The 13,342-nt window shown below is 42.9% G+C and overlaps 1 protein-coding gene and 1 long non-coding RNA gene across 4 annotated transcripts in view; one reads left to right on the forward strand and one right to left on the reverse strand.

Moving 5' to 3' along the window:
- The window catches only part of MYH15 (myosin heavy chain 15), a 468,786-nt gene that overhangs the window by 34,477 nt on the left and 420,967 nt on the right, over positions 1-13,342 (forward strand). Inside the window, exons 34-42 of one of the 2 annotated variants that reach the window (XM_066340666.1) lie at positions 118-233; positions 2,158-2,350; positions 3,012-3,215; positions 4,215-4,340; positions 4,728-4,898; positions 5,401-5,505; positions 6,769-6,864; positions 7,381-7,518; positions 9,607-9,737. In XM_066340666.1, coding sequence (XP_066196763.1) covers positions 118-233; positions 2,158-2,350; positions 3,012-3,215; positions 4,215-4,340; positions 4,728-4,898; positions 5,401-5,505; positions 6,769-6,864; positions 7,381-7,518; positions 9,607-9,624 — 1,167 coding nt within the window. In that variant the 3' untranslated portion in view covers positions 9,625-9,737. Of the gene's footprint in view, positions 1-117; positions 234-2,157; positions 2,351-3,011; positions 3,216-4,214; positions 4,341-4,727; positions 4,899-5,400; positions 5,506-6,768; positions 6,865-7,380; positions 7,519-9,606; positions 9,738-13,342 lie in introns of those variants that run through there. The other variant, XM_066340665.1, reaches the window with a different exon arrangement.
- Positions 9,747-12,896, reverse strand: LOC136375270 (uncharacterized). Of its 2 annotated transcripts, none has more exons than XR_010746054.1 (2): positions 12,431-12,896; positions 9,747-11,408 (listed from the first exon to the last, which is right to left on the reverse strand). It is a non-coding gene; the product is annotated as an uncharacterized lncRNA (long non-coding RNA). The 2 variants fall into 2 exon arrangements; XR_010746053.1 differs by having other exon boundaries at positions 11,556-12,896.

Genomic DNA, 13,342 nt, shown 5'->3' on the forward strand with positions numbered 1-13,342 from the left:
GAGACAGGAGGAAACAGGAAGAGAAGTGTGAAGGAATCATGTTTGTGCAGCTGTTTGTAGTTCGGGGGGAAAAAAAATCAATTCCTGGTTTGCAAGCTCTTGGTGTTTCTATTTCAGGGAGCTTTGGAGCATGAAGAAAGTAAGACCCTACGTTTTCAGCTTGAACTTTCTCAGGTTAAAGCAGAGTTTGAAAGAAAACTGACAGAAAAGGAGGAAGAAATGGACAATATAAGGTACTGTGCAGGAAGCAGCATGTTTCTGAAGGGAAAAGTCTGAAAATACTGGAACTATTCTCAAGACCCAAGCCAGTTAAATGCACAACAGGTAGCTATGCCATGTACTGTCTGTACCAGAAACCAAGACAGCTCTGACTATTTGCCAAAGGGTAGCAGTGCCACATTTCCCTTGCTCAGTTCAAATATTCCTGTCAGATCAGTTTCTGACAGTGTGCAATTAAACCCATCATGCATAACACACTGCAGCTGTAAAATAACTGGCTGGCATAATCAGTTCACAGCAGACCAAGGCCACTAACTCCATATGTTGACAGTGTGGAGGCACGTAGGTCTAGAGAGCTGCCATCTCCTAATCCTGTGTGGGATGGCTGCCTCCCAGGGGGACCCCCAAGCAAAATCAGCAGTATTTGCCTCAGTGGTGCTCAAACCTATGTTATCTGCAGGCATTTAGTTAATTTATGCAATTACAGCTATACTGAGTGTGGGAGGATGTGAGGAGCTTTCTGTTATGTGTACAGCATTGGGTGAGCAATGAGAACTGCAGACATGCAGAAAGTGTGAATGAAACAGGAGAGGAACTTGCAGGTAAGAGGATAAATAGGAAAAAATGGAAAGAAGTTTGGTGAGAGGAAGATGGTGTCTTTTGTCTCTCCCCTCCCACCCAGCAAAAAGCAAGTCTGAAGAGTTAAACACTTAAGAAGAGTGTGTCTTTGGCCTTGAATTAGTCAGTGTTGTAATGTCATTAATTCAAGAATCATGTCATTGGTCGTTGATAGGATAAAGGTTAGGGAAGGGGAAGTCCAAGGCCCACCCTGTCCAGCATACCCAGAGGGATTGATATTTCATTGCTTCAAAACCAAGAATATTTTGGCCTTTTCACCTTCTGGTGTCCTGCAGATGTCTGGATTGCAGAGATCTCAGGACAAGCTGTGGTAATTGGTGCTTTCTGCTTCAGCTTCACAATGAGTGTTCAGCAGACACTGTGTGTTGTCTTCTGGGAGTCTAGGGCACAGTTCAGTATCTTGCTGAACTTGCTGAAGCAATAAAAGCCTCAATTTTTTCTTGTTGACTTGGTGATTTCCTAGAACTCCTGCACTTCCAGCAGAACTTGGCCGGCAGTGGAATAAATGTTTCCACGTGTGTCACATTCTTGGAGTTACTTTCTGGTTGTAAGAGAGCAAAACTTCCCCTGTAGGACTTCTGTGTTACAGAATCAAGAAAATTAGGCTGTTTGTATCTGTTTTGTCTTTAAATTGACATTAAGCTTCCTTTCCCAGGGGGACCAGGCTGTCAATTGGGTGGGTTTAATCACTTCTAAATTTAGATGTCTGTAACACAGATTTATATTAATGACTCATTCCCCTTATAATTAGCACAAGAAAAGTTTTTTCAACATCTATTTTAAGACAATAAATTGCAGCTTACACATGCCATTTACTATAAAGAGCACCTAGAGCTTAGAATGTAGCAACCTACCTTCAGTTTGATTAATCCCCTCCACTAATGCCTTCAGCAAAAGGCTGACATGTAAATCATTCCAGGAAATTATCCAGTAAGTATTTTACTAAGTGACTGTTAGGCTGAAAGTGCTTCTTGGCAGGTTCAAATCCGTACTTGCTTGTGTTTACAAGAGCTCTGAGAGCACTCCTTGCTCCAGTACTGCCAAAGGAAACACAGAAGAAGGATGCTGGAGATGCTGACAGATCAGGAGTTAGCTGAGGGTGTGAAGCACACCAGCCAGTTAGACAGCAGTGAGGCACAGGAAACTATGTATGCTACCCATATGTGCTACCTATGCCAGTCAGAAAGATACTATTTCTGGAAGGGAGACACTTTCAGAATGTGAAGTACTGCTGCAAAGACTTCTATATCCCTGCACAGAGAGGAAAATCATTCCATCCATCCTTCATGTCCTTTTCAGGAGAAACCAGCAACGTGCCATAGATTCACTGCAGTCCACCCTGGATTCTGAAGCCCGCAGCAGGAACGAGGCCATCCGGCTGAAGAAGAAGATGGAAGGGGACCTCAATGAGATGGAAATCCAGCTCAGCCACGCTAACAGGCATGCTGCAGAGGCAACCAAGTCAGCACGTGTCTTGCAGACACAAATAAAGGTACTGGTGCCCCCCAAGCACCCAGCAGCACTCATGGGCTGGGTTTCCTTTGCACAGACCAAACCAGCACTGGTAATTCAGAGGGGAGCTACTTCCAACAGTGTAAAGGGAAAGCCTTGGTGACCACGTCTGGTGTAAGAGAATACTGAAATGTGGATTTCTTCTCAGACTTGCATACAAGCTGGACAAGATCCAGTCATAAAACCCTCGCTGGCTGCAGCCTCTTGCAGGGGCAGAAAGTTACATCATGAGGAACTAAAAACCTGTAATTTTCTTGTGAGCTTGCAAGGCTTTTAAAAGAAGCAGAGAGCAAGTGAGTTGTCTGGAGTACAGGGAGTGTGTGTATATTCAGGTTTGTTGTCTGCATCAACATTTGTAATAGCTTAAAAAAAAAAGTGTTTCCTGCCAAGGCACCTCTTCTGTTGTCTCCTCTCCCAGAGCCACCAGCTCTGAGAGATTTGAGGACACAGATTTTTTTTTCCTCCATTACACCACATACCACAAAAGCTATTTAACTTACAGTTTGGAAATAAAATAAAAATATAACAAATTAAAAAAAGCACTGAAATTCTTGAGGTTGGTCCTGGGTAGCTGCTGCAATCTGGGTTTCCCTGCTACAAGGACAGAGGGCTTGAAATGGCATTGTGTTGCTTTATTTTAGGAGCTTCAGGTGCAGCTGGATGACTCAGGACACGTGAATGAAGATCTGAAGGAGCAGCTGGCAGTCTCTGACAGGAGGAACAATCTTCTCCAGTCAGAGCTGGATGAGCTGAGGGCTTTGCTGGACCAGACTGAAAGGGCAAGGAAGCTGGCAGAGCATGAACTGCTGGAAGCCACTGAACGTGTGAACCTGCTTCACAGTCAGGTTTGGCTTTTTCTGTGCCCTCTCCCTCACTGGTTACCCTAAACCTTCTCTGTTGATCACTGACACTGTTTGTCCATGGCTATCACAAATCAGACACACCCTGGCACCCCTCCAGAGGGACAGAGAAGTTAAGTCTCTCTGGAGATGTGCCACCTGGCTCCAAGTTAGCTGGAACTGATGATTCATCCAACTATTTTAAACAGCTTCCAGAAAAAACACTGATGGAAAATAAAATGAGTAATTTTGATTTCTTTCATTCTTCCCTGCTGTAAAAACCAGTATCCTGTTTTAGTTAGGCCATGCCCTGGACAGTGATGCATTCCTCTGGAGAACAAGACAGGTGCTGCTTTTGTGGTGTTACTCAGCAGTGAAAACCCCAGGGCTGGGCTCTCACGGGAGGGAGATGATGCAGGGCAGGAAACCACAGGAACCTGCCTGCAGCAAAGTGCTCTCTGTGCCTGCAGAGATCCATTGAGATCAGCCTTTGGGTGTTGTCCAGGTGGACACTGCCATTTCTGGGGTGACATGGAGGGGCATATCCTGACTTGACAGCATTTTTACTAAAAGCAAAAGCTTCTCTTCACCAAATAATAGTCACAAAGAAATGAAAATGTGCTACAGGCTGGCGACGTTTTGCAGTGTTTTCTCCAGCCCATTGGTGCTGATGTTTTAATCATCTCACTGGCTGATTAAGGATCATTAATTTACCAAAATGAACAGCCTTATTTATTCCTCTATTTCAGCCTACTGCTTATTATTTTATCTGAATCAAAATCTGAATATTTACAGCTTTGAGAATATTTTTATTATTTCTTCAGTCTGAAGCTACCTATGCTAGTCAAGCCAGCCCATACCACACATCTGGGTCTGCATTCCCAAATGTATCCAGAAGTGGCAAAAATCAGGAAGCCTTGCTGTGCTACGGTATTTAGAGGAAATGTCTCTAATCATCACTTTTCCTCATTTTCCACTATTCATTTGGGGAAAACTTAATAAAAGAACACAAGCCTGATCAATCAAAAGAAGAAGCTGGAGGGTGACATTTCCCAGATGCAAAATGAAGTGGAAGAATCACTCCAGGAGTGCCGGAATGCAGAAGAAAAAGCCAAGAAAGCAATCACAGATGTAAGTAGGCTGGCTCCTTGCTCACTTCTTTTCATACCACAGTCTCTAAGGACACTGTAGTGTAGTGAATGTCACAGGCTTACTTGTAGGCATTGTAAATGAGAACCCTAGTGGTACAGCACTGGTATAAAGAAAACAAGAAAAAGGGAGAGGTGGAATCTTAAATAAAAGCATTAGAACAGAGAGGGGGAGAAAGGCCTTCAAGATTTTTCTGTCCTTCCATTATCTCTGTCCAGGCAAGATATGCACACAGCAGGTATTCTGTGCAGCTTTGACTCAGGGAATTGTCCAAATAAGGGGTAGTTCAGGATTGATCTTCCACCATCTATTCTGAAACATAATTCAACAGCATACAGGACTTCCTGTAAAAAGTGATTGTTTTTTCAGGCAGCAATGATGGCTGAGGAGCTCAAAAAGGAGCAGGATACTAGTGCTCATTTAGAGAGAATGAAGAAGAACATGGAGCAAACCATTAAAGACCTCCAGAAGCGACTGGATGAAGCAGAACAAATCGCTCTGAAAGGTGGCAAGAAGCAGATCCAAAAACTGGAATCCAGGGTAAGTTTGTGATCCAACTGCAGACTACTGCCTCCTGCTTACAGAATTGGCACCAGATTGGTAGACTAATGCTGCCTGACAAGTTTACAGAGGTTGAGAAGGGATAGGATGGACACTTTTCTCTGTTTCACAAAGTGCAGGTGTGCAGTTCTTGGAGGGATGCTTCCCCTTCATTATACAGCTACAAGCTGCTGACCATCAGATGAACAAAACCCTTGGTTAAAAAGAATTAAAAGCCACAGCACATAAAATCAGCAAAAGCCTCTCCCAATGCTTGCTTTGGTTAGACTTTTTTGGCCTTTACACGTCTGCACTTCTAACTGATAGTGCAGCTGGAATACTTCTGTGAAGAAACAGAGTGGAAAGGTGATATTTTGAACTCTTTCTGAAATTTGACTCTATGGAGATACCTATCAAGTCAGTGTTTCTCAAACTGTGAACCAAATTATCTGCTGCTTTACAAACATGTAGCATAATGGCAAGGGTTTTTCCCTTTTTGCAGGTTCGTGAGCTGGAGAATGAACTCGAGACTGAACTCCGTCGTAATTCGGATGCCCAGAAAGGAGCCCGCAAGTTTGAGAGGCGCATAAAGGAGCTGACTTACCAGGTATGCAGCAACCACCAGTAACCACCAGGTCACTGGCAAGAAATGTTGTAAACAGTCTCAGCCTTACAGGGAAGGATAAAAGACAGTCTTAGTCAGAGCTTTTTGACTGCAGGACGCTTTAGACATAGGAGGAACACCTGTCAAGGGTTTCTATCACAGAATGCTTTGGGTTGGAAGGGACCGTGGAGATCACCTCATTCCAGCCATGGGCAGGGACACCTTCCACTAGACCAGGCTGCTCAGAGCCCCATCCAACCTGGCCTTGAACATTTCCAGGAAAGGAGCATTCACAGCTTCTCTGGGCAACCTGTGTCAGTGATCGTCATCCTCTTGCCTGATTTGCTATAACTAATGTTAGAAAGCTGTTGCTGGGATTTGGACATTTTTAGCACAGTATTAATATGGAACAGGCTCCAATGACTATTTACAATGCAAGGGAAGAAAGAGCCCAGCTCCCTCTCAGATGTGCTGCTGTTGCTAACAGGAGCCAGAAGGACTCAGGTGACTCTAATGCCCTGCTCAGTGTAGGGTTGCTGACTCCCAGGGCTGTGTCACCTATTACTAAGCAGCAGGCTCTAGTCTTGAGCCTCCTGCAGGTTTGCTAACAGCTGTTCATGCTGCCTGCCCTTCAAAAAAGCCTGCAGCACAGAGCACTTATCCTTTTGCTTTGAACAGCATTAAGAAGATAAACCTATCCACCTATCCTTAGGAGATTACTTAGCCTCCTACCTGTTGTTTTCCTTTGACTTTTGTATGCAGAAGCTGAAGGTTGTTTTCTTTGAATACAGTGTGTGGGCAGAATTAGCTGGTCCCTCTGTTTATGGAGCATGACAGCTTAAACGAGGCTCTTTTTTACCAGGAATGCCTGCGAATCAAACTTCAAATTATGCAAATTCTCAGTTCTAGGCTTACCCATATCTGCTTCAATCTGTAATGACACACTTTATAATGACAAGCGTGCTCCTCACCCCTGAGCAAGGATCTCTGCCTGTGTGTATTTACACACCTCTGAAAGTATGTGCACATGTATATCTTTATATAAATATATATTTACACATCTATACATGGGAAGGGTACTCTCAGTCTTCACCCTCCACACTTACACACATCTTCAACAATGATGTAGAAATTTTTATTCATGTGCTAGTTTGTGCTTCGAGCTGTAAGTTTCTAAAATATGTATGGCATCCATAATTATTGTATTGTGGGAGATGCTTTAAGCCTTTTTACTCTATCAACCCAATTAATGGTGTTTTGATACAGTCAGAAGAAGATAAGAAGAATCTTGCCAGGATGCAGGATCTGATTGACAAGCTACAATTAAAAGTTAAGAGCTACAAGCACCAAGCAGAGGAAGCTGTAAGTAACTATTTGGGCCTTTTTACCTTTGAAAGACGTATTGTTGTAAACCCACAATGTTTTATCCATAGAAACTTCTAGTACAAATGCACATCTTGTGTCCATATTTCTTTTCATATCTATATAAGCCCTGCATATAAAACTGTATTTATATTATATATGAAGAAAAATAAATAGTGTATTTGTTGATTATATTTAAGAAAAAGCATTCCAGTTTTATCCTAAGACTCCAGTATAATTTGCAAGAGAAGCAGGGGGAAGGGAAAGAACAGGAAGGACTTTTTTCCTCCTAGCCCCTCAGAAGACACGTTGAGAGCCTCTCAGTTCACTTAACATGGAAAATGCCACTAGAAATATCAACTCTGTAAAACAACAACAACCTCAGTTCTGCAGGAGGCAAGTGGTGCCCACACAGCTGTTACCTACTCATGCTGAGCACTTTTCATCCCACTTGAAATTAAAAGCTTTGTTTCATGTGGACACGAGGAAATCAGCTGCACTCTTTTTTCTCACCAGGAAGCTCAAGCCAATCTGTACCTCTCAAAGTACAGAAAACAACAACATGATCTGGATGATGCTGAAGAAAGGGCTGAAATAGCTGAATCTCAAGTTAATAAGCTGAGGAGCAAGTCAAGAGATATTGGCATGAAAAAGGTATGGTCATACTCTATGGGGGAGAGGTGAGTGTTTAACACACAACAGTGGATGCTCTGTATCTGTTACATCTCTGAAAGTAGTGTAGGCTAGGATAAATTCTTGGGTTTCTACATTTTTTTTGTTTCACTCTGCCCTTTATTTTGATATTAAGGTAACCCTGTAGGACAGCAATCTCACACAGATAAAATATATTCTCTTAATTTTTGATGTCATTTAACCTCTGTTCTCAGCAGCAGAAGCAGAACTGCTGATTTGGTGGACTTGTTTTGGGGTTTCTTTTTGCAAGGGATATTAGAAGATTCCACCTTTTTCTCTCCCCGCTGATGTAGATTTCTGTGTATGTAGTAGAGCCCTGGTATTATCACATTAGCAGATATTTTAACATTGCTCTTTCAATGAACTTGTATTGATTTGAAGAGCTGGATGAAAAGAAAACACTGGTGATTAGTCACCTAGGTGCTGGGAATTCATTAGTGATTAGGAATATATTAGTGGTGTTTTGCACTTGAACTAAATGGTAGCAGAATAATGTTGATGAAACTAGAAGGCACTTAACTTAATCTGGAAGTGAAAGTGAACTTATCTATGCTTGCCTTGTGGAAAACAGGGCAAATAAGAGTAGGGTTGCTACTTTTAGGAATGATAGAAAGAGGAGCTGGGTCATTGCTAAATCTATTTCGTTTGCAAGTGAAACAAACCCCATGCTTAACATCACAGAAGTTTTATGGAGTTGATAGCTCCCAAGGTAAGAAAGGGGAGAAAATCCCTTTACACTCTTAATTTCTGCTTTTATGTTAGCCTAATGAAGTCACCTTTGACTGTTATAAATGACTGTTGCTCCACCATCTGTAGAAAAGCTACATTAAAACTACCTAAATATCTGGTTTCTCATGCATTTATGTACAATGGAAGAGATACTGTAACTGAACCTCAAAAGATTTGCAGCTTTTAAGGATAAAAAATGTAAGGATAAAAAACAGATTTTTTTTTAATTATTCTACCCCTACAAAAAGATGTCAAAACTAACATAGATTCACTTAAAGATTCGCAAAGCTATGGCATCACATGAACACTGCAATAGGTACACTGCCAGGCAACTGAAGAGATGGGCTCTCCATGGCTTGCATCAGGAAGCCAATTCCATTGAACACACTGCTGCTTTATGCACCTTCCAAGCACAGCAACCATATCTACGTTTTGTAGTAGCATTGCTTAACTATGGGCTAGTAGAAACTTACGCAGGCCTGTACTGTCTTGCACACAAGCATACATACACCCTGATCTCTTCCTCCTTCAGGAGGAAGAGCTTGTAGCCCTCTAGCACATCCGCTTCTGTAATGAGTTCAGCAGTACTTTGAGTCCTGCTTCCGAGCTGTATTCACACAGTATACCATGAGAAGAATTTTTAAAATGTTTTTAAATACTGTTAAGGTTGCTGTTTATTTCCTGTACCTTACTGGTAGCCTCCTTCTGCCTCAAAAATGCAGAAATCACAGCGAAGTGGATGCCTGTTTTCACCAGTCAGATGCTGTTTACCAACACCAGTTGCAGCTCTGGCAGTGTAGCAGAGGTTGCACTGCCAAAAGATGAGCTCAGTGGTTCATACAGAGGTAGCAGCTCCACAAGAAGAGTCTTGTGGCAGCAACTGCAAGAGCTGCCAGGAAACACATTCAGGTGGAGACTGCTGTCCCAAAAATCACACCTCCTTTGGGGAGAGAAGGGCACTGTAGAGACTGCTTTAATTCTGTAGCATTAGAAATACCTTGTCTGCTCCTACCAGTACCCATCTCCTCGATACTCTGGGGAGTGTGTGTCATTCAGAGCATCACCATCTATTGAAAAAGGGTTGTAGAACTCCTCTGTTATAGAAAGGATCTATCTAATCTAGAACAATGACAGAATACCTGCATTGGAATAAGAGGGCAAATGTTGGCTAGATTGCTGCTAGTCTATTTCAGATACAAACTGGTAATACCAGGGAGCAAAAGCATTAGTGAAGCTTTTGTCACTTACTCGTGAATTTACACTAAAACCCCCTGACACTTCTATTTTTAATAGTTGCATGCTATCTTAATTGCATTTCAGGTTCATGAAGAGGAATAAAAAAGTCCAAGCTGACAGATTTGAGAAAATACTTGACATAATCAGGCACAACTGAAAGCAGATGTAGAAAAAAATAAGCACTTACAGAAATAAACATCAAGTGAAAATCCAAACAGACTGTATAGCGTATTTCATTCACTTATTTGTGTTTCTATTTTGCCAAGCCTCGGGGATCAATAGAAGATTACATCTTGCTAACAGCCAACTTCATTATGTTGGAACAAATTCTAATTGGCAGATCTCTGACAAAATCAAAACTAAGGGCAAATCCAGTTATGCTGCACAACTTGACGTATTTCATATGCAGATTGTTAAAGCAGCTATCCTAGTTTATGAGCAGTACTTCTTGGTTCACTCTCTCAAACCACACTGCCACTCTCTTGCTCTCCCTCCCCTTCTCCCTTCCCATTCCCAGAATGGAGTTGGGAGTTGAAAGCACAAAAGGTGAAAGATCACAGGCTAAGAACAATATCCTGGAAACAGCAATGAGATAAGAATTGTTGCTGTTACTGTTCATTATAGTAACAGCAACAATATTAATTTAAAAAGTGTACAAAAGAGATGATGATGCACACGCAGAAATGCTCACCATGGACCCCACCTTGAAGGAACCCCTTTTACCCCAAAGAGAGTCCCTCTCCCAACCCCACCCCCCAATGAAGTGGGGTGGTATCAAATTAGGGTTCTGGTCATGCTCCCTCATGGCTATTATTAAAAAACCAAACTTGTCCTGGCTGGAACCAGGACAGCAGCACAGATTGTGCCTGTGGAAGGGGACAGCCCTTAAAGCTGGGATAACCGAGCTTCCATTTGTCCTGCCTGTAGGACCCTGAGTTTTGGAGAAGAGAAAGTAAAGGTTATCATACTAACAGTCGATTTATAAGCTTCCACCACCAGTGAAGGGGCTTCTCTTTGCCAGCTGCAGGACAGCCACAGGAGATGGTGTCAGGTGACACCTCCCTGTGGCTCAGAAACGGCAAATTCTCTTAAATCCTTTTGCCTTTAAACAAGGAACTGGTCCATGGTGGTTTAACACCAGGCAGAAAATTAAACTCCAAATAAGCCGCCCCTCTTCCCCCCACCCCTTCTGGTAAGAGACACACAAAAGCAGAGACTGTGGGATGAGATAATTTACTGAAAGCAAAGAGCAACAATGTTAATAACAAAAGTATACAAAAAGAGATACTTTACCCACAAAAAGGTGTTCACCACCTCATCTTAGTTCCACAGGGCAGCTGGGACAAAGACAAGATGGCTGGCATTCCAGTGCCGCTGGCTCCACCTGTTTTTCCAAAGACAAGGTGGCAACCATTCCCACACACTATGTGACCCCCAGGACAAAAGCAAGATGGTGGAGGAGGCTCCCACAGCTAACACTTCCTATCCCTGAATCCAAGACAAAGGAAAACAATGATGGACAGAACCCCCCCAAAAGCTGGATCATCCATGTCACACTGCTCATTTTCCAGACCACTGTGCTAGGCTGTGCTCGGCAGCATTTTGCTCCTCACACCTCAGACTGTCACTGTTTTGTTCCCCACGACTGTCCCCACTATGGCACCTCTCTGCTCCCTCCACCACTGCCAGCCCAGCACATTCTGCTTGGCTCTGACTCACCGCTGCCGACAGCAGACATGGTCTGCTGGGGGAAGGGGGAAATGATGCCTTCAGTTTTAGCTTTCATGTTTTTCAGATTCTGTGCTGCCTAGGGGTGCAGCTCTGAGCTTCATATTAAGTGCTGGTAAGCTCTCTTCACAGAGTAGGGAGACAAAACAAATCCTTTCCTGCTGAAGACCAAGGACAACAGTTAGAACTTTCAGGCCCAAATCATAAACAACGGTAGGCTGAACAGAGAAACAAGAAGGATGGGACCTCACAACCGGAAGATGTAATTGGACAATTAAACCCCAAATATGCAAACAGACCAAAACTTACAGAAATGTAAGGCTTTGTGACTGGACAGTTATTTTGTGACCAGTTGGAGTCCACCTCGGGTGTAGCCCTGGTCAGACTTTTTTCCTGCCCAAGGTGGATCCTAGAGGCCTTCGAATAAACACCTATTTTATTCAATAGCTCTTTTCCTGTCTCTGTTTCAGGTCAGCCTTCCCAAGGCATTATTTGCTTTAAAATAAAATACTAAATGAAATGAAAACCAGTAAGTTTGCTTTTCCACATCCTGAAAAAAAAAAATCCTTCAAAATTTAGGGACTTCTTCTCTGGAAGCTCCTTTGTCCCTTTAGAAATCCAGTTTTGCACACTGACTTGTCACAGGACAAGTGGGAGCTTCAGACAAGCCCTGCCTTAGCCTCAGATTTTTGGCAACAGCTTAAATTTAAGAAATCCCTCCAGCCTGCAAGGTCTAAGGATGGTAGGTCAGGTCTGTTTATAAAATTAGTTATTTATTGAACAGACAGGAGGTAACACATGAAAAGTCTTAATCAGAGTTACTTATGACACAGTATAAAACAAAATAACTACCAGTAGATTACATAAAACAGTGCATAGCATCAAGGTACCTATATCAAAACTAGCAAAAGAAATACTTAGTCCCCAGAGAAGTAACCACAAAGCAGGCATCCCTGCTCTGAGGCATTTCCAGGAAAATGTGCAGAAGATTTCTGCTTTGTGAAAGTTGGATGTAGCTTATATAGTTTGTAAAGGTAGGTGCCTGTCAGTCAGAAATCCAGTTTCTCTTTCCAGATCTCACACAGTAAGACACTTACTGTAAGCTGGGAAATGCCAGACCAATGATAATCCTATGGTGCCAAAATAACTCACAAGACAGCTTTGTCAGGTTTGAGTTGACTCACCAGTTAACAAGCAACAGGGAGTGGGATGCCCTGCTACATGACTTTTCACATACAAGTGTCCACTGACTTTTTTCCTCTCCATTTGTCCATCACATATCTGTGAGGGGTAACCAATTCTTTCATCCTTTTATAAAGCAAGGAAGAGCATCTGATGAAAGGGGAGGCTTGTTAACACTCTTACAAACAAAACCTATTGCATAGATGCACCACAGAGGGCCTTCAGATTTAGAAAACAGCAAGAATGTGGACAATTTACTTACGCTGAAACTTACCTTCCTACATTTTTCAGTCCTCTTTGTATGCTTTAACCCATGAAAATCAAACGTATGCTTTGTTCAAACATTCAAGGTCTGGATTTAGGTACTTCCCTTCAGTTTGAGTTGGGGGTCCATGAGTTTCAATCTCCCACTGCCAGACTCACCTTTCTCCACTTGCTGCTCAGTTTTTTGACCTCCTTGTGGCCCTTTGTGTCTTCTGGGAGCTCAGCTACAGCCTTTCTAACTCCCAGTCAGCCTCTCCACAGAGAAACTGCTCGAGAAGTATTCAGGCAGGGATCAAGCTCACACAACCACACACATTACCAGGCTGGCTCAGCAGAGAGGCAGAAGGCTCCCAGCCCCAGATAAATTTCCAGCAAGCGTTTATTCCAGTGTGCTGAAGGTGAATCCGGAGGCCAAGAGGGGTGAACATGTGGTTTTCCTTAGTTATACAGGGTCTCAGGTTCGTGGGTGGTACAAGGGGCAGGGGGCAAGTGACCATAGGAAAAAGAAGAACAGGACACCAAGCCCCATAGCCAATGGGGAAATAGGGAAAGGGAATGCCATGGGGTGGGTGATGGACTTGAGAAACCCAGCGAGAAGATTGTACAATGTCTGCAAGGATCCATGGGGAAGAAGCCTTTTTTCTTT

This window comes from Sylvia atricapilla, chromosome 2, assembly GCF_009819655.1.
Source record: "Sylvia atricapilla isolate bSylAtr1 chromosome 2, bSylAtr1.pri, whole genome shotgun sequence".
In the NCBI taxonomy this organism is placed as follows: Eukaryota; Metazoa; Chordata; class Aves; order Passeriformes; family Sylviidae; genus Sylvia; species Sylvia atricapilla.